At 43.2% G+C, this 21,544-nt stretch overlaps 1 protein-coding gene across 2 annotated transcripts in view; it reads left to right on the top strand.

The window, feature by feature from the left end:
- GAREM1 (GRB2 associated regulator of MAPK1 subtype 1) overlaps window positions 1-18,845 on the top strand; it is a 101,837-nt gene extending 82,992 nt beyond the window's left edge. For both annotated transcript variants that reach the window (XM_041477620.1, XM_041477621.1), the window contains 3 exons: window positions 3,543-4,721; window positions 9,753-9,919; window positions 13,335-18,845. In XM_041477620.1, the coding sequence (XP_041333554.1) occupies window positions 3,543-4,721; window positions 9,753-9,919; window positions 13,335-14,247 (2,259 nt within the window). In that variant the 3' untranslated portion in view covers window positions 14,248-18,845. The remainder of the gene's footprint in view (window positions 1-3,542; window positions 4,722-9,752; window positions 9,920-13,334) is intronic.
- Window positions 18,846-21,544: the final 2,699 nt, after the last annotated feature.

The raw sequence follows: 21,544 nt of genomic DNA, 5'->3' as shown, positions 1-21,544 counted from the left end.
AACTATGCCCCCAAGTGCCACGTCTTCACATCTTATAAATGCTTCCAGGAATGGTGACACAACCACTTTCCTGGGAAGCCTGTTCCAGTGAATGGCAACCCTTTTGGTAAAAACAAATTTCTGGGTATCCAATCTAAAACCCCCCTGGTGCAACTTGAAGCCGTTTCCTCCTGTCCCATCTGTTCTTAGGAAATGCTCTGCATGACTAATTCCTGGGCTTCTGGAGACCCTGTGAAGCTCACCAAAGGCAGTGTAAAACCAAGTTGAAGTCCATGGCTCTTTGTTGATTTGTCTGTAAGTTTTGTGGCCGTTGATAAAGTGAAATGTTTGAACAAGACAGAGCAAGTCTGATTTTCATATGTCATTGCTACAAGGACAAAGTAAGGCTCATTTAGCCTAATGATCCTTAGCCTTTGTATCTTCAGAACAAAAGCTGAGCAGCATCTGTGCACTGTTTTTTGAGAGAGATATATATGATATGTATGGTATATCTTTGTTGCCAACATGCTGGAACACATATTTACCTACCATTTACCTACCAATTTTAAAGTATAAGCAGCCCAGTGGGATGTATCAGCAATCTTAACATCACCATAAGTAGAATTTAGTAGATAAATTTTGGAGGCCTTAACTTTTAATTTCATGTATTCAGTTTTTATTATAATTTTGAGCAGCAACTGATACCTTATATTTTTGTTTAGAAGAAAGAATGCAGAAGAGTGTTTTTCTCAGAGTGCTAAACTAGAACTATGGCATCATCTTTCTTTTCATAGGATATACTGAGTTGGAAGGGACCCATGAGGAACATCAAGTCCAACTCATTGCCTTGCACAGGACACCCCAAGAATCACATCATGTGCCTGGGAGCACTGTCCAAATGCTTCTTGAACTTTGGTCAGGCTTGGTGCTGTGACCACGTCTTTGGGGGAGGCTGTTCCAGTGCCCAGCCACCCTCTGGGTGAAAAACCTTTTCCTGATATCCTACCTAAACCTCCCCTGACACAACTTCAGGCCTTGAGTCCTGTCACTGGTCACACAGGGAAGAAATCAGTGTCTGCCCCTGCTCTTCCCATGATGAGGAAGTTGTAACTGCAGTGAGGTCTCCCCTGCCTCAGTCTCCTCTTCTCCAATTCACCATCCCCATGGCCCTCCTTTGGATGCTCTCTAATAACTTAATGTCTTTTTTACATTGTGGCACCCAAAACTGCCCCCAGCACTCAAGTTGAGGTCGCCCCAGAGCAGAGAAGAGCAGAACAATCCCCTCCCTTGCCTGATGCTGGCAATGCTGTGCCTGATGCCCCCAGAACACAGTTGTCTCTCCTGGCTGCCAGAGCACAGCTGACTCATGTTCAACTTGCCATCATCTCAGGTCCCTTTCTACTGTACTGCTCTCCAGTATCTCATTCCCCCATCTGTACACAGATTGAGGATTAAATTCAGCCTTATTTCACCTGCAATGATCCTGTGACTATATTTTTTTAACAATGAAAAAAATGTTTTCCAATGTTTTTAGTTGAAAATAATCTTGTCTTTTGTTGACTCTAAAAGCCCATTTGCTATTTGGCTGGTTGAAGTGAATGACATCAATAAGTAGCTGCTCCACAAGACCTTCCTTGTGAAGCTCAGCCGTTTAGTTACCTCTGTGGTTTCACATCTGACCCACTGTTTCCTCCTACAGTGGCTTGTTTGTTTGTGAATCACCAGGGAACTGTAAGCTGGCCGAGGAGGAGCTCCCACAGCTGCAGGTTGTGACACCTCCCTTGCTCCAGTGTCCCACAAGTAGTGAGGAAAAGCTGTGATCGTGCAGCATCGAGTGAAAGGTCCAACAGTGTAGCTGGCATTGTCAAAGCAGCCATTTGCGGGGACTTGTTGGTTCTAGAAACTAATATTCCTAAAGAAAACACCCTCTCAGAAAGAGAAGGGGGAGGTTGCATGGTAAGGCGCAGAGCCCTGTGTGTGCTCAGCCCTTATCAGCCCCTCGAAGGCAGGGCTGTGTGGCTGCAGCTCCAATGCAGTGCTGCATGACAGTTTGAGGAGAAACCAGCAATGACCGTCACATGGGCCTTATCAGCAAAAGCACCTCCAGTGCTTTCATTTCATGTCTTGGTGCTTCAAATGCTGCCAGGGCAGTGGTGCAAACTGTGAGTGAGCATTATGTACCATAAACCCTAGTGGTTTCCTGGATTAGACCAATTAGTGTTTGTTTAGATAATTCAGGGTTTGAATGACTTCCTCTCCGGAAGCCCCGAGCCTGAAGTGCTAAGGCAGCGCACCTCGCCTGAGCTGCCTGTGCAATTGCAATTCTGGCTTGCAGAAGATAATCACAGTTCTGCAAATACAGGGGATTGCAGGTCATGTCTTACAAGAGGAAGCAGTATTCACTGTGCTTGTCAGTTACTGACTTACTGGAATCACAGCTTTGATTTCATGCAGTTGTGTGATGATACCAGGGTTTGAAGCCTGGAGTCTGAACTTCACTCAAGTCCATGAAGTCTGTAGGAGTTTTGGAGGTGAGGAAAGGATATACAAATTTAGCATATGTTTTCATTGGCAATTTATTTAGTATGTTCGATTTCTCAAATAAAATGGTTTATAACAGACCAGTAGTGTTTATCTGGTGCACTTTCATTTATGAGTAGGAATCTGCTGGTACCGAAGAATTGAGTGGGTTCTGTTAGGTCCCTGAAAAGAGCTTTTCACGTTAAACCACTCAAATATGAGGCAAAGCAATCTTGTCTATAAAGAGTTATTTCAGTCGTAAGGAAATAACTTCAGGAGCAAATGAGCCTTGGACATCTGTTTTGTTGGGGGTTTTTTCCTGGTACAATTTCCATACTAGAAATGCTCACACATGGCTGTGCATATGTTGTTTAATCTCTTAAATTGCAATTATGATCAAAAAATGAGGAAGGAAGTCTATGACTAGGAGAGCAAAGCAGTGGGGGGAGTTAGGCATATGGGATAGACCGATATTCTTGATTTCTCCTTCACGGAATAGATGTCATCTGTCATTCCCCCTAGCCTGGAAAAAATTATATCAAAGGGATATGCTTCATCTGTAGTGATGAGATCACCTTTTCTGCTCCTCAGGGAGCTGAAAATGATGAAGGACGTTTGTTTCCCTCAAGAGCCTGGCAAAAAAGTTCTAACAAACAGCAAAAACAAAGGTGGGAAAACATACCCAAGGAAATCCTGACATGGTCTGTCAAAGGTGTATGACACAAGTGGCTATTTGAACTGCTGGGATATGTGCATTTGCCCTTTCTTTAAAAATGGTTATGTTTGTTCTCATGTCTTCTTCGGCAGTTTCAGGTGGCTCTTTCCTCTCAAGTAAGGTGCAGGAATGAGCTGAACTATTTAAAAAGGTTACTTAGCTGAGCTTCAGCTTAAACACCTTGCACCTGACTGGTCAGCTGTTCAAATAAAGCTACTTTCATTTTTTCCAATACATAGTCTTGTAAGTTCAGACTCAAGAGATTTGATGTGATTTGAAGTATTGTCTTCATTGGGGGAAAATAAAACTTTTTATTATTATTTTGCAGGTAGCTTCAGGTGAATGCAATGAAGACACTGAAGTTTACAACATTACCCTTAGTACTGGGGATGAGCTCACTTTAATGGGGCAAGCAGAAATCCTTTATGCAAAATCTTCTAAGGAGAAGTCACGGCTTAACACCATCTTCAAAAAAATCGGGAAGCTTAATTCAATTAGTAAGCTAGGCAGGGGCAAAATGCCCTGCCTCATCTGCATGAACCACAGGACCAACGAGAGCATCAGTCTCCCTTTCCAGTGTAAGGGCAAGTTCAGCACTCGCAGCCCACTGGAAGTGCAGATGCAAGAAGGTGAGCACACGATTCGCAATATAGTAGAAAAAACCAGGCTGCCTGTTAATGTGACTGTGCCAAGTCCTACACCAAGAAACCCTTATGACCTGCATTTTATCCGTGAGGGGCACAGGTACAAGTTTGTCAACATTCAGACCAAGACTGTGGTAGTTTGTTGTGTGCTTCGTGGAAACAAAATCATTCCCATGCATTTTCCCTTGCACTTGACACTTCCGAAATTTATTCTACCTGATAGCGTGGTGAAGGGGGAGCTGTGGCACGAACCCCTCATCCAGCACTGGTTTAATATATGCCAGGAGCAGTTTGACATAGACGAGTATTCCCGTGCCGTGCGAGATGTAAAGACTGACTGGAATGACGACTGCAAGAGCCCGAAGAAGAGCCGGTGCGCAGGGCACAGCCACGTGCCCAACTCCCTCAGCTACGCGCGGGACGAGCTCACGCAGTCCTTCCACCGGCTCTCCGTGTGCGTCTATGGGAACAACTTGCATGGGAACAGCGAGGTGAACCTCCACGGCTGCAGGGACTTATGTAACGAGTGGGCTCTGTTCTCTCACGACGCGCTTCAGTACCAGGAGTCCGGGGACAGTAGCAGTGATTACCTTTTCCCTGAAGTTAGCGAAGAATCGATGTTTCTGCCTACGAAACCGGAACTTCCTTACGAAGAGCTCTGGTTGGACCAAGGGTCTGGAAAGGGTGGTGATCAGCCTCTCTCGTGCTCGCTAAGTGAGAAGAACAAGTGTGACAACTACAGAGGATCTTTCCGATCAAAGTGTGGTACCGCATCTCTTCCTGTGCCTGCAACTATCGGAACAACGACAAAGTCTTCAGATGTTTCCCTACCTCCACCTCCAGTGCCTCCCAAATCAGAAGCAGTAAGTCAGGGTTATTTATGTTTGTTTGTTTCTTATTTTAGGTGGTGAAGAGTTTGCATGCAGATCTTGCATGCAGGGTGGAGCGGGGAAGGGCACATACAGGGCAAGGGAACAGTCAAACTTTGAAAGATATGCCACTTCAATTAGTTTCCTACTGTGTGCAAGTCATGTCTTAAAAATCACAGGAGTATATTTAATATTACTGATCTCATACCTTAATCCTGATACTTTCAGGTGATATTTATTTTGGGTTTCTTGCTCACACAAACAAGGTCTAAGAATTGCTGAGTCACTTCATTCTCTTGCTTTCCACATCATCTGTCCATGTGACCTCCATATTTTTTCATATCTTCTGTGGGCAGAGTGTATGGGGCATGACCCACTTGGAAATGCCTCAGATTGCCTTAGTGTGTCTTCAATTAACAGGCTCTGATAATGAGAACAGCTAGAATTTTTACAGATATCAAGTGTTTGTTAATGAATGTCTTCTCTATTATGACCCTGTAGCAGATTTTGAAGAATACTGTGTCATTGTCCTCAAGGAAACTTTATCAAACTAGACCTGAACTAATCACTCTGTACTGCTTATTGAAAGAAAATATGTTTAAAGAGGAGCTCTGCAGAATTGATAAATGAGCCTTCTGGAGGACTCAGTTGTAAACAGAGCATGTATCCTGGCCTAAGGTTTTTAATGAAAACTCATGGGAGAAATCACTTCTCCAAACCTGAAACATCATGGAGACTTAGGAGGGAAAAATGCAAATGTATTTTATCAACAGGAGCTTATGTGGACTGGCTGGAGAATCCACCCATTATGTGATCTCTTGACATAGTCCTAAGCATTATTAAAAAATAAATAAATAAAAGAAAGGAAGAAAGAGGGTTCACGCAGAAAAGAGTGTCTAGGAGTCTTTAGCAAAATGTCTATGATGCGTATATCATGTGAATCTTGGTGTATGTCATTATTTAACAAATTTGTTTTGCAAGGGTTTTTCTAGAATTAAAAAAATACCATTCCACTTGCAAGTGCTATGGTGATTTCAAGAGCATGGCTGTACAGTAAATTAAGATTAATTTGAGACCAAACTGCAGCAAAACATGATGATCCCATACCTTTCCTATTGCCATCTAACAGTCCAGTAGTGTTGGCTGCAGCTTTGCCCTCATGAGTCAGGTCACAACCTGCTTGAAAGCTAAGATGTGTTCATTCATGCTGGGTCAGCCTGCAGTGGATTTCTGTGGGGATGCCCCTGGCCAGGCTCTGCGCTTCCTGGGGAGGTGCAGTGAGGAGAGGGGAGGAGGGCACCATGCAGGCACAAAATGCTCAACTACAGCCCTTGCACTGTGCCACCAAAACTTCCCCAAAAAGCAAATGCAGCAGCTGGAGCGGCCAGGAAAGGCAAGACATTATGTCTTCTTAGCAAAGTGTTTACGTGCAGTGTTAAGTGCAGGAACCCAAGAGCACTTCCTTGCCTCTGAGGTCAGGTATGCACTGACACTTTGTCCAGACTCCTGGACAAGTGCCCAGCAACACCATATGGAGATGAAGCTCCCTGGCAGCCAACACTGGCGTTAACTGGAGTGGGGCTGGTCTCACCCTCCTCCACCTCCTCCTCCTCCTTTCCCAGACACATCATCCTGGCTTCCCTTTTGTGCTGGCTCTGGCACTCCTGTGCCTGGGCAGGCAGCCAGGTCTGGATCTGGAAAATGATTCGTTTCCTGCTGATTTGTGTGAGCTGAACTGCTTCTGCACAGGGTCAGAGGAGTGTTGGGTGGTGGGGGAGGAAGGCTGCCCCCGCAGCGAGGCGAGGGCAGCCCTTGTGCCATGGGGGTGCCAGCTGGCTGGGTCATGCCTGAGACATGAGGGTCTTACTCCTGAGCTGTGGAGCACCTGCACAGCATCAGTGTGGACCCTCATACCTGGGGAATCCCCATGAGTCCCTTTTGGGGACAGCAGGGTGACACTTGGGGTAGATGTGTATGTTGCCCTTTAGAGTTACTGTGGAAAGTGTGCAATTTTGTCATGTGTGTCTTAGGTTACTGAGGTAATGTGTGACTGCTGTCAGCAATTTCATTGGTGCTTTTTAGCCATTTTGGAGAAATTACTTCTGCTAAAGATATTAGCTGGAATTTAGAGGTGGGCAGGGGGTGTAACCCCATTAAAAATAAAACTAAAATCCTACATTTCCATAGATTATAATAATTTAGACTTGCTTTTATGGCTTCCTGGAACAACTTTGGACTGAGTATTAATGACCCACAGAATTTGTCTGTGGGCTGGGACCGAGGAGACGTTTGCATGGTTTCCATGTAGGTATTTATAGAGTAAGTAGATCTCAGGAGCTGCTGGTGAACATGCAGTTTAGTCATCACTCCCTCTAGAATGATATTCCATAGCACTGCTGTGTAAAGGTTGGCTGGCAATTGTATTTTTGCACTAAATTTAAAATGTGTGTCCAGGAGCTGTTTGCAGGATGGGAAAGGAGATCTGGGTATTTCAGAAGCTGTTCTGGTTTTCTTCTCTGCAGCAGGATGAAGCATTGTGACACATTATGTGTATTTTCTAAGTACCTTTCAGAAAATCAAAGTAGCGTGAAGGCAGAAGGCGGAGGAGAGGAGAATAACCTCTGAATTAAGGCCTGTGAATTAGTAATTTCTTCATTCCCCAAACACTAATTTGCATAAAATCAGAAGCTATTTTCCTGATTGATACAAAGCACATCCCTAATGGAGTGCGCCGGAAGTTCAGGCTCCTGTGGGCGAGGAGTGTGGAACTGCTCTGTGTTGCGTTTGCAGTCAAGCTGGTGACAGGGCAGGTTTTATCCAGGCAGCCTCAGAGCTGGTCACTGCAATGGGCACCCCTGATGCCCAGATTCAGCAGTGCCAGCCCAGGGCCCAGGTGGGGCTGGCAGGGCTTGGGCTGGCAGCAGGGAAAAGGAGCAGAGTTCTTAAAATCAACGTAGCACCTCATGCCATTGGAAACAGGTCACCATTCCTAGGTCACAGGAAGGAGGGTTGGAGCATGAGAGAGCTCAATGTCAAATAGAAGTTTCAGATTGTGCAGTGTAAGTGTTTTATCTGTATCTGACAGCCATGTGACATCTAGTGCTTCCAGGGCAAAGAGTATTTCCAGCTAAGAGCAGCTGCCATCGAGGTCATTGTCCTGTCACACTGTGGCTGTTCCACTCATCTCCTGCATTTATTTCATTGCCATTCTCTTGGATCTAGTGAGCATGACTTTCCTGAAGCTTCTCCTTGCTCTTGTCAGTTTAATCTGCAAAATCTCTCCTTTTTATTCCTCTGCTGGATTTCCTGGGGGCTGTGTGTGGCAGCTGTAATTGTGGTTTTGTGACAGGGACCAATTGGGACTGCAAGCAGGTATTATTTGCGGTTTCATTCTGATCTGCAGTCTGGGTCAAGCAAGGGAGTTTGGCATAGTTTGTTATGCCAGCACCTTTGAATTCCTCAGTCTTCCCAGGAAAGAAAAGCTTTAAGCCTTTGACCATCTGCTGTGCTCCAAGGGTTCCCCTGAATGGTCTCTCTAACCCCATGGGTATATATTCAATAGCATTCACTATTAACTTTGCTATTCTGACTTGGGGGGAGAAGAAGTCTTCAGACATCCTTGGGGCATAATACTAAAATGGTTGCAGAATTTTATGCTTGAATTCAATAACAAACATGAATAAAATTGATTCATTTTTTCCCCCCTTCCTTGAAAGAGCAAATAAGATCCCTTAGAACAAGATTTATTTCAGTGTTTTATGCTGACGGGCATTTCCTGTAATTTTGACTTGTTTTGAATTAGGGAAAAAATGTACTACAATGTCCTCGTCCCCAGTTTTCCATTTCACTAAAGTACTAAATATGTTGTTGCATTTTGAAAGCACTGAAGTGGATTGCAAAAGGTTCCACATTTATTTTGTTTTTAAATAAATTAAATCACTTTAATTGCTAATTATGTGTTGCAGAGCTGCTAAGATAACTTGTAGTTCTGCAGTGTTGTAAAATTTTAAAATAAACTTCAGCTTTCAAACACAAAAATAATCTCCCTTTTCTGATGCATCTAAGACTGTTTCAGACAAGGAGAACATAGAGGTCTCCTCCTGCCCAGGGGCAGGTGGTGAATCGTTAAAAATCCTGCCTGGCAGCCAAATTCTCAGCAGCCTTCTCACCTCTAGCCATACTAAATAAAGTGGCTCTCTCAAATATGTCCTGATGAGATTAAGTCCTTAATTCCATCATATTTTTTATGGGGATGGGTCCTGACGTTTTGGTCCTACACAGGCACACCACAGTAAATTTCAGGTGATCAGTGCTACAGCTGTGTTTTAAGCTGAAATTGAGGTTGTCTGTGAGGTTATCTGGCTGCACAGAGCAGATCTTTTGGCTGGGTGTACACCTTTCCACTTGTACATTTTGGACAGCCTTGTCCTGCACTGCTTTGGCAGCTACAGAAGGACTGAAGCTCCTAGTTTGAATCCAGAAGCTGGTAAATATGAGATAAATGTATTATTCCTGAGGGAGGGAGGCTGGGAATCATCTTAGAGTTGGATGACTGACTATCACTGGTGAAGTAAGTCAGGAAACATCAAAGTATATTGAGATCTTTTCATTTCGTAAGCTTGGTTTGTTACACTAAGTAAACAACACTAATGAAGTTTAGGTGTAATGAATTGCTCCTTACAGAATGTATAATATCAGGAACAGTCTGTCTGATTTTCTGTGTTACTGAAAGGTTCTTTTACATTGTTTCATTCCTGCTACTTTTTAAATGAGTAGCTATCAAACTGCTGAAATGTGCCCTAAGAAAGACTGCTGGTAGTTCTACCAGTGGCAAAACATTCTTTTGGACTTCCTTGACAGCTACATACTGTTGCAAATGTATATACTTTTTAATTTCTCCCTTCTCCTCCCTTTTTAATTATTTCCTTTCAAAGAATAAGGCAGAACCAGATGTTCTTCTTCTGGTTGAGGCTGCTGTTGCCCACATTTTCTTGCAGCTTGCTTACATGTTCTTCTTTTGTGCAGGTAAAAGAGGAATGCAGGCTCCTCAACGCTCCCCCGGTCCCACCACGGAGTTCAAAGCCGTCCTCCACCAGTCCTTCCATCCCTCCTCGCACAGTGAAGCCTGCTCGACAGCAGACCCGCTCTCCCAGCCCCACTCTGTCCTACTACTCTTCAGGACTGCACAACATGTATGTGTTTGAGCTGTGGGAGCTCAAAAGTGCTAGCACTTTCTGAGAAAGTTAAATTTAGCACTGTTCTTTTTGAAGGCACTTGTTTCTAAGGCACAGTGGGTGTCAGACTTGCAGTAAAATGGGTTAACCTGTCAAGTTGTTTTTAAAGATTCAAAAGGAAGGAAGACTCCAGCAGAAACTATGTTTTACTAGATAGGACATAGCAGTTTATATTAAACACCTGCATGCATTGCTAGAGGTAATATTACTGTTAGGTGACATAGGCTGTCTAGTAAAGAGATCATGTATAGTTCTCCATGTTTCTTGAAAAGCTTGATTCTTCAAACCAGACTACCTCAATCTAGTTTTTGGGTGGGATTTCAGTGCTGCATGCAGTGCAGCCATCTCTGATAATCAGAGACACAAAAAGAGGTAATCCAGAAATGTGTTGTGGTAACTATATGGATGCCTATGGGGTGGATGTGATGGAGGACAGAAAGACCAGCAGACACCACTGAGTGCTAAGTGAGGTGTAGCAGAAGGGGGCCAGACAGCTTCCACATCAAACACACTTCAGCACAAACCCACCTCGCAATCTGGAAAATCCACCCAGGCTAGCTGAAAGTTGACAGTAAATTCTGCATTATGTGGCTGCATAGCTTTTCTTAGTGGTACAGTGTCCTTCCTTCAACTTCAGGAAGTATATGCACCTTCTGAAGCCTCACCTCCTTTTTGCCTTGGATGTCTTCTTGCCATTATTTTTGGTGTCCTTTCAATGACACAATGCTACCTGTGTGGATATTACAAATTCATCCAAAACATCACTGAATTAATTTTAGCCTGGATGCTGTTGGTATAATAACTTATGCTGAAATTGCCTTACTGAGTTGTACTGCACATTTGCCGCTTAGTGTTGTGGATCTGGCAATGATCACTCTAGATCAAGGCTGCTTGCTTATTTTATGAAAGCCTGTTGGGTAGTTCTGTCAGGGTCTACTCCACAGGAGGCTGAGCACAAGACCTCCCAGCTTTAGGGGCCCACCAAATGCTGCTTTCTCTCTTTGTAGCTAAGAATACATCTGCCTTCCAAAAACTAGGGAAAAAACTAGGAAAATAGAAATGAAGTTTCTCAGGAATGCAAAAAGCTACAATGAGATGGGGGTCAGTCTTTTCTCCCAACTAACAAGCAATAGAATGAGAAGAAAAGGCCTCAAGTTGCACCAGGGGATGTTTAGATTGGATGTTAGGAAAAATTTCTTCATGGAAAGGGCTGTCAAGCATTAGAACAGGCTGCTCAGGAGAGTGTTGGAGTCACTATGCCTGGAAGTGTTCAAAAAACGTGTAGATGTGTCACTTGGGGACATGGTTTAGTGTGGACTTGGCAGTGCTGGTTTAATGGTTGGATTGATGATCTTAGAGGTCTTTTCCAACCTAAATAATTCTGTGATTCTAGGATTTGCCTTGACTTTCACAAATTTATTTGCATGAAATTCATCTCCGTTTGGGTCCAGACCAGATGTCTTCATTTTGGTAGAGTTGACCTGGTTTTGCAGAGGAAGCTTCTAGAAAATTGCCATTGTGCGGAGTAACCAGATTGCTTTGCCATTTGTACCAATGAACTTGTTTTCTGGATCGTGAAGGGTTGCAGACAGTATTTTAAACAGAAACAAAGTCAGTATGATTTGTCCTTATCTGCCTTTAAAAATGCCTGATACCTGACTTCAGCTGTATTTGAGGCTTGTCTTGTTTCCTTTCACACTGAGTCCCAGGCAGTTCATTTTAGTGGAGGCCAAATAAGGAAGCACTTCGAAAATGTTAAAATGTTTTCAGAAATTCCATTAATCTTTGAACTCAGTAAATGTTCCAGTTCTAGTATGGAATTAGAGAACAGAAATGGGATCAATCAATTTAATTGCTCTGCATTGTTGGTTGTTTACAACACCTCACTGACTATTGTCTCAGCTTGATGGCTTGGTTTTTGAAAAATTTTTTGCACTGTGTGCAGTACACCAGTTGGCCTTTAAGCAGCCAGAAACAACTAGTTGATGGTGTATCCCTGTTGAGGGGCAAAACTCCATATCTTATATTGAAAACATCCAGCTGCTTTACCTGTCAGACTTGTATTAGTGACATAAACAGAGGAAAAGTTTGGAAGGCACAGAATGGAGACTGAGAGATGGTTAGAAAGAGGGAAACTGCATCTGTTGGGACAGATTTTTTCCAGTGATGTAAATTAGAACTGTTTTTACACATCTGCACTTTGTATTTGATCTGGGCAAGTCCAGATTGGCCTCTCTGATCCACTGTAAGCACACAACTAAGTAATTCTGTGTCAATCCATTGAAAATTGTGCTGGTTTTTTGATAGCTCCATTGATCCATTTTGATAGCTTGATCCATTCTCAAGCAGTGAGCTGTCATGGGGTGACTACTGAGTTTTTACTTGAGTAGTTAGCTTTCAGAAGAGAGAGGCAAATCATTAAAACAAATTTTTTCAACTGTTGGTTTCTGTCTATTGTGTTGAGTAAGGATTTTATAAGTCTGCTAATTGTTTTTCCAGTTGTTCTGGCTTAGTTGGCCAAGATTCCAAAAATCAGCACAATCTTTCAGATTTTCTTTTAGAAGGTGGCATAAAATCAGCGAACATTTGCTCTTGATAGCAGGTTGTGTTCTTTTGTTGTCATCTCCATCTCTTGGGAACACCTGGATATAAATCATCCATGGACAGGCTGAGCTTAGTTCACCGCCTGGAAGTTGGATCCAGGGTAACTTTCTTTAGGTGCCTTTGAAGAGCAAGTGTTTAACATCAAAGCTTTTTAAAGATCCAGACGCACCAACAAGTTACTCTGGGTAAGCTTAAAGCCTGATACTTAAGCACGTCCAGCCAGGTCTGCTTACCCTTCCAGCTGAAACTCTTCCTTTGCCAGTGAGCATTGACTCGCTCCTTGTCTCTGTACTCTGCACTGGTTCACATGGCCTAGGGCAGTGGTGACCTGCCCTCATATGAGCTTTTGCATACCATGACACATCTGTGGTATATATATAGAAAAGTGCTGGATTAGAACATCTTTCTAGTGTATTTGAGACTCTTTCTTATCCGTGGTGGTATCCCTCAGGAATTCAGCAGTGAAAAACTGAGTATTTGTGAGATGACACAGAACTGAATTGAGGCATCAACATTTTTATGAGCTTTTTTTATGAGTCCCCCAAAACATGGGGCTTTTGGGTGTATCAGCATCTTGTCAGGCTTGTAGAAGGGGTGAAGGAGCTGTCAATACATTAATTCAAACATGTTAATTCAAATGTGAAAAGTTCTGCTGGAGGAAAGAAGATTCTTTCCTTGTGATGATCACCTTCTATCAGATGATTTATGAGTTTATTGCAATGCCAATTTTTTTCTTACTAACAACATCCTTTCTGCTTTGTTCCTCAAGTAATGTCACAGAGGGCGACACCACCAACCCGACTGAGAGCACACCTGTTTCCTGCTACCCATGTAACATGATGAAAACTGAATCCAAAGAGCCTGAGAGCACAATGCCTTTGGGAAGCCCCTCAGCTGAAGCTCTGCCTTCGAGGTTATCTTGGCCAAACCATTTTTCAGGAACTGCTGAAGGCCTGAATAGGAGTGATTTCCTGCTTGATCCAAGCAAGAGCTACAGTTACCCCAGACAGAAGACTCCAGGTACGCCAAAGAGAAACTGTCCAGCACCTTTGACTTTTGACTTCGATGGATGTGAGCTCCCAATAGGGTACTCCCCGCTGACTCCAGCAGAGTTCACAAACACCATCTCCAGCTGTCCAAAGTCAGCAAGTTACTCTCTAGACTGCACTGATGAGAAAACTCTGGGAGTCAGCAACACAAAGCAGAGCCATTCGTGTCCTGCCTTACCTCCTCGGGCACCGAAGTCAAGTGAAGATAAGACAATTACAGACATGTGTCCCTTGCCACTGAAAATAGATGGTGCCGAGGAGGAATCAAAAGCTGGTTCTCCAGTTGTCTTGGAAGATCAGCATCTGGCTAAAAAGGGCATGCAGGATACGTTCTCTGTGTCTTACCCCTTCTCATCTCCCCTCCACCTCCAGTTAGCACCAAGGTCTTGTGGGGATGGCTCTCCCTGGCAGCCACCCACGGACCTTTCTGGACTCTCAATAGAGGAAGTGTCTAAATCGTTGAGGTTTATTGGTCTGTCAGAAGATGTCATATCATTTTTTGTCACAGAGAAGATTGATGGCAATTTACTGGTTCAGCTTACAGAAGAAATCCTATCAGAAGACTTCAAGCTAAGCAAATTGCAGGTTAAGAAAATATTACAGTTCATTAATGGCTGGCGGCCCAAGATGTGATGCTGGCTAATTTTTAGTGAAACTGTACTTGATACATTTGAGCTAATACGTCACTTCCTGGTTTTTTGCACTAAAAATCCTTCTTGTAAATAATAGTAGAAAAATTCTTACTATGCAGATAAACATTTTTCAGTGGTGAATGGACTTTTTTTTCTATGTCAATAATAAAGATAGAGAATCTGCAGAGGTGTGCCTTTGTGCATCCCTGAACATTCAACAGCTGCTAAAAACAGGACACTAAGGGAACTTTGACTCCACAGTCTGTTAAGACTTAGTCGTATTTATTACTGAACAATTTGATGCTGAAAGACACACACCAATCCAGTTTACAGTTTTGTGTTAACTGCAGAAAAGGTATTTCTTACGGGATTATTTCTGTTCACATAATATTTGGCAACATGCTGTGACTTGCAGATATACAAAAGCATTGGTTTTGACACTACATCTGAAAATGTTAAGAATTGCTGTAAAGTGCCACTAATACACTATTCTTGCAGCATTATTTTTATTAATAGTATCTTCCTGACTATCTGTAATGTGGATGCACTTTCCATGTTACTTTGAGCAAAAAGAGTTAAATGTTTTTAAACCAAGAGTCATGCTTAGCTTGTTGCCCAGAGGGGAGGGAGAAGGGGGATTTTCTACTGAGCCACTCTGCCCTGGCCAATTAAAAGTTTATGACCTGTAGATTTCAAAAGTTGCTTTTGTAGTCGGATGACTGGAGTAAATAGCACGACTTCTGGTCTTGCAGCTTTCTCATGGGAAAAGCTATTCAGTGCACAGGCTCTTTTCTCAGCAGATCTCAGCTGCTGCAGCAGCCTGCTAGCACAGCCTTGCAGGAGCCGTGCTGTGGTGAAAGGTAACAACTCCTTGTGTTTCTTCTGCTGCTGTTCTGAGTGTCTGAAAATGCGCTTGGTCTGCTCTCCTCTTCCTGCAGTCAGACATGTGTGGGAAGGTGATAGTGTGGGAAGGCTCCTGTGTCATGCCTTTGAAATAAAGTGCTGGCAAGGTGGGAGGGATCGGAAACAGAGCATGGCATGCTGCTGAGAATGGGCTGAGGGAGGTTTTGGGCCATGCCACAGGAAATGCTTGTGATCTTTTCAGCTCACCTGTCTTGTTTGCAGTGGGCTAGGAGGATGTGGGTGTCAAAGTGGGAGGGGCTGTAGCATCAAAGGATGTGCTAATTCAGTTGCCCAGCTGCAAAAACTCACTGCAGTGGATGTCACAGGGAAGTAGCAGTTAAAAGGGAGCACAGAGATGGTAAGTGAGCATTAGTCTGCTCCTGGAAACCTCTCAAATTTAACTGCTCAGAAGGCTAGGAGTAGGGTTAACTTTCGATAGTCCTTTGTGGATTTCTTGTAGTTGACAGGGCTCTCTGAAATGTGTCTAAATAACCCCAGGATCCCCCTGCCTTTATATTGTGGATTTGAGGTTTTGTGGAGGTTCTCAGGAAACAGTCTGTGTTCTCCCTTCCTCCTCAATGCACATGCCCGGGATCCTCAGGTGATCAGAGCTAGGAATGCTAGAGCAACTTTACCTTCACTTACTGCTGAGCAGAGCCCTGGCCAAGAGAACACTATCACCTGCCTTGCTTGCCTTTTTCATGTATTAAAAAATATCTTCATTGTAGGGCATGTAGTTGGGAGCATCAAGAGAAAATACAGAGCAGAGACAAAAATGCTGGAGTTGTCCGTTTTCTCAACCATATTGACTCATTAAAAAATAAAAAAGGATTTATTAGCAAAGAGAGCTTTCTGTTGTTGGGACACATTTCATGTCATGTTGCCATGCCGAAGCAAAGATGCATTATTTGTCTTCCAGTAATTCAAACCACCAGTTCCCAACTAGAAAGCAAAGCCCAGTTGTTGTGGGTACTATAGAACCAACAAATATCCCAATAGAAAAACCCCCAAGAGTTTGTCATCCTGTTTTTCGTAATGTATTGACTTTAAGCAACAGATCAATAGCTTTCTCCAAATGCTTTTTAATTAGCATTCTAAAATATTTTAGTTTCAAATAAGACTAGAGCAAATTCAGATACTGTTCAGATGTGTATGCTTGTTGGTAGACCACATGCAAGTTGAAACCAACTGCCTTTTAAACCTCACTGTGTCAAATGAGTCTTCAAATATGAAAGGGCCAATTCTTTAATGTCAGGTACTTGCCATGGTTTTGCTCAGCTTGTTACTTCTAGGTAAAAAACCCCAAAATATCTCAAAAAAAAAAAATTGCAGTCTTGGTAATACTAACGTTAAATATTGCTAACACCCCCCACAATATTAACATCCCTGAGAAAGTAGTTTTCTTTGACTGTGGATTCATACCTATTCTATTATCTCTGCTTACCTGCTTGAAGTGGTGATTCTTGCAAAGAAACTGGTGGGATTTGCATTCATGACCATGCTGCATTAACGTCCCATGTGCATAAACCAAAATAGAACTGGCCCACAGAAAGGCCTAGAAATGTGCATTGATTGCAGAAGCTGAGCCTGTGTGCCAAAGTACAGCTAAAACCTTTAACTGCAGACTTGCTATTGATGGCCTTCCAGTTGTCTCGTTCTGCTTGGCACTGCTTACTTACTTTTATGCATAATGTATTAGCATTTAACTTTTTCTTTTTACCCTTAGCCACTCATCCCCTTCACTTTCCAAGCCATTTTTGGGGATTTAGGTGTTCCTAACATTTGTGTTCTGTGAATTATATGGCTCTGGTGTCCCATCTACCTGCTGTGGTACACAAGCTGGACTGGAGTGTCTGCTCTGGTGAAATCAGCAGAGTGATGAGCAAACTGGGTGTGTGGAGTGTTGTGGCTCAGCCTTTGGACCCTAGGTTATGGAAAGGGGTACCTTTCAGTAGGTGGCCAGGCTGTGGCAGCTCCCAAGCACAGCACGGAAGTCAGCAGTGGGGAAAACCAATCTGGTTTTGGACAGTAGTGGGGTCCAGCTGTGTTGGTGGGAGTTGTGTTGATTGTCTTTGAGGCCTGAGAGCTGTAACCATTGAGCATTGTGCCAGAGTGGGCCTAAAATCACTTACCCCAAGGCAGTCCACTAAAATAGGCCAGTCCTAACCTTGGATTTCTTTCCTCAAATTAAATAAATGTAAGGCCTCTGGTGCTTACTTGGTTATCATTGTCTGAGCTGTGTGTTATCCTTGGGGTTTTGTTTGTCTGGGGATTTTGCTGGCAAAAAACAAGTCAATGTCATTCTGTATGGAGCTGTCTCTGTCCTGCGCCAGGAAACACATCCTTTCTATGCAACTGTCCTGTGTTGGCACAAGGACTGATGCTGCCTTTAGCCATGAAAGCTGGATTGGAAAACTGGCATGGAGGCTTTCCTGGAGGTGGACACCGAATTGGGCAGGGAAGGGATGGAGTGGAAACTTGAGGGGAAATGCTAGTTTCTTTCAAATGCTTGTTGTGCCTAGGATGATGATTCTTTGTCTTGCTGCCTGCCTGGCTAACCAAAGCTGTGTTGACAGCAACTCAAAGTGCATATTTGCATTCTTATTCTTGCCGTATTGTAAAAATTGCCTACGGCTAGAGACTTAGATGGAGAACATTTGGTCCATCCAAAATTAGAAGGGAAATACATTTTGAAGTGTTCTTTTCAGCTAGAAGCAAAGGTTAGAATTTGCTGTGTATTATTGTGTATTTTCTAATAGAACAGGTTTACTTGCCACTTAAAATAACTTTGTTCCACAACAACAGCTTCAAGACAAACAGAGTAAACAGCAAAGCTGCCTGAAAATGCACTGTGTTTCACACTTGGCTATAAATAATTGTTTTCCCTCATGTTTTCATCTTGAATCAACTTCTTGGTTGTCCCCCCACAAAACAAATTGTGCTGGCACCAGCTTCTTGTGTGCATCCCAGTGGGTTGCCTGCCTGGAACACAGGCCAGCCAAGTCCTGCCTGCAGGCCAGGCAGGGGTCACATCGTGATACGTAACAGCCAAACAACAGCCCTGTGAGAGGACTATGGCTTAGCCCAGCTCTCCTGGCTCCTCTTTCTGATGCTCTGAAATTGCAGCATTCCTGTGTGCAAACCAGAAGGTACAGATGAAATCCTAATAAGCAAGAGGGATCGTCCTTTTTGTTTATAGGGATGGCAGGGCAGTGGGGAAATGCAGGCCCCTTGTTGAGACCTAGCAATAAATGACTCTCCATTTTGTTATGGCTTAAACTCCTGGTAGTCCAGGAGTTGTTCAGACTTCACAATTTTTGTGTGTAATAACCAAATTTTCAGTGTGAAAATCTGCAGAGTGATTCTCTTGACTTGGACAATCTTCTGAATTGTATTAAAAATATGTTTGTTCTTAGCTCTTTAGATTCACTTTGGGTATGTCAAAAAAGTAACACTTGGGGAAAAAAAAAAAAAAAAAGAAAAAGCCCCAAAACTTTGGCTTAGTACATTTCCGTTATAAAACGAAGCATGGGTTTTGTGGAATTCTGTGCTGTTTTGGGCTTTTGTGTAAAAGGCTGGAGGCAGATTGTTATTTAAACCAGGTGCAAATAAATATCCCTGTAATGTATATGAACAAATTTAAACTGTGTATTGTAAGTATATAAACTGTATATTAAAGACACTATTTTCATGATACTTCAAATGCGTACAGATTTTGTTGTACTAAATTGGTCGGGTTGCATGTACTATGTGAAAGGGTTGGCTTTCATTTAGTGATTTCACTGACTTATCCTCTTGCTCATCTCAGTATAATTTGGAAATAAGCACTTCTCAAATAGCGAATTTCATGAAGATTGGGATAATTGAGAGGAGTAATCAGACTTTTGCATTTAACCTCTCAAGACACGTTACTTTTCCCTGTCTTGTAATTTCACTTATTCCCCTTCAGCAAGAGTATCGAGCTGTGTTTCCCCAAAGAATTTGTTGCCAGACAGCTTGCCAGTCTCTAGCAGACATTCACCTAGAACATTGTTTTCCCAAGCCCTATTATCTTTGTTTTGGAGGAAAGCATTCCATTATAATTTGGATATGCTTTTAAGTGCAAGACCATGCGCAAATATTCCTGCTTTTCGGAAAGTTTCTGAGGCATATATTGGCTGGGGAGGAAATCAGAGACAAAACAATTTTGTGCCGTAAGGTTGCACGTTGCCTGTTCTCACTTCCTTCGATATTGGCAATGGAGGGAAGTGTCGACTCTACAACCATCAACATGTTATGCAGCTAAGTTGCTACTGTGCCAGATTCCTTTGGGCTGAAGCTTCATTGGCTGATACAAGGCCAAGAGAAAGTTTACTACAGCATAACAGTAGTTGTGGAAGGGTTTATGGAAGGAATCATTAATATATGTTTATGGGATATAAGGCAGGGCAGAATCTGACACAGTAGTTGCCATTGGATTTGAGACAGATGGGATTTACTTGCCTCCAACCCTCACACGTGGGAAAGAGGAAGGAAGTGTGTCTGGAGGCAGGGTGTGCACCACAGGGAGGTAAGGGGAGGGACAGAGAGAAGCAGAATTGCTTTCACAAGTTAAGAAAAATCTTATTCACCATGAGCAGGTCTGTCTAGGGCACATATCTGCTCCCCTCTCCTAAGAAAGGAAAGAAAAAATTTAATCTTTTTGAATGCTCCAGTAAATTGAGTCCAGCTTGAGCAAAAAGATCTACAGGATAGAGGATAGCATTCACTGCATTTAGGGGGAGTGGAGGGCTGTAGCCTGAATCAAAATATATCCATCTCCCTATAAGGAAAGTGCTGTTCTAAACCAGGCAGGTATATTATATATATATATATATATATCTATATATTATGCTTAGCAGTCACCAAGCCTGACACAATTCTCCTGATTAGTCACCATGGCTACATGGTGTACATTAGTCACCATGGCTATAAACATGAATAAAGAATAGAGGCAGAGTTGGGACCTGAAGCCACAACTCTCTTCTCCTTGGAAAGTGCAAACTTAATGCTCTTGGACATGCTCCTCCTCTAGGTGTGATACAATCAGCTAGAGCTCTCCTGGGTCTGTTAGGTGTGTATATCCTGTTCTCCCTCTCGCTGGGGCTCCTGTCCTTGAGCTGCTGTGGGACCTGGGGTGCTGACAGAGCCTGACATCCTGTCTCGTGTCGCTGCTGATTAATCCCTGAAGTCCTTGGTTGCAGAGGACTGCACTAGCTTAGGTCGTCACTAGCTTGGGGCACTCTACACCACGCTCTGCTGCCCAGGTATAAACACATTTTATGTCACCACATGCACATGTCACATGTAAGCACTTTCTCCTGTGCACTGAGTGACTCAAAGCTGCAAACCTGGGCGAAGCTCCCATGTTCTCCCCTTTTTCTGTGCTGTGAGCACATGATGGGATTTGCCATTGCAGAATGAACATAAAATCAGTCCTGCTTGGGCAGTTTGCCCTTGGTGATTTTGCTTAGGCCCTCAGTGCTCCTGGACCATTTCCCTAGCAGCCTCACTTCTATGGCAGCATTATTTTTAGGGATTCACTTACTGACCACTACCTCCGCCTGTATGGGCGACTGTTGGAACAGCAGCTCTGGTAGTTCCACAAAAATTCACTATTAATTGTATTCTGTATATAGAATTCTCTTTCCTATGATTGTCTCACTCAATAAAGATCAATTTTTGTTGAAAGCTGGCAGTATTTTTATTCAGTTGCCTGGATCCAGCATTTCTCCTTTCCCCCCAGGATAAATCATTTTCTATTCATTCTTACTTGGCATAATAAAGAGCTGATGTGAAGATTGGCTTTGAGAAGTAGGTGTTTTCTCACCATTCTTTCCATCAGATTCCAAAGGTGGAAAGATCAAGATGGGTAACCAGGCCACCAAATGGGACAAGAGAAATACGATTCAAATATTTATTTATTTATTGCTCAACAAGACCTCAAAATGCCCTTGACTCCTGGGTGGGACAAAAGGAATCTCTTGCCAAACACGCTTGGAATAAATGAAAACCACTCCTCACAGGGAGTCTGGGGTAGGAAGAAAAAGAATAAAAGGGAAAAAAATAGAGACTTTTTTTAGGACAAGGAGAAAACATTTCTAAGGTGCCAAGCCTAAGGAGCTGGCAGTGAAGTGGAGGGACGTGTCCCCTGGCTGCGTGTGGCAGCAGTTGCTGTAGTACTTGTACATGCCACACAGTGTCAGACTGGCACACAGCCATAGAAATGGAACCTGCTGGAGGGGCTGCAGTGGGTGATGGATGGGTTCAGGGACCTCATTAGGACTCTCTGCCAACCACACAAAAGCTTTGCCATGAGAAGGAACTGTTTTAATTGTGCTGGTGCTGTTCCATTGTACAGAATCAACAATTATTGT

This window comes from Pyrgilauda ruficollis, unplaced genomic scaffold (assembly GCF_017590135.1).
Source record: "Pyrgilauda ruficollis isolate IOZ18807 unplaced genomic scaffold, ASM1759013v1 scaffold41, whole genome shotgun sequence".
In the NCBI taxonomy this organism is placed as follows: Eukaryota; Metazoa; Chordata; class Aves; order Passeriformes; family Passeridae; genus Pyrgilauda; species Pyrgilauda ruficollis.
This window is presented reverse-complemented; position numbering and strand designations above follow the sequence as displayed.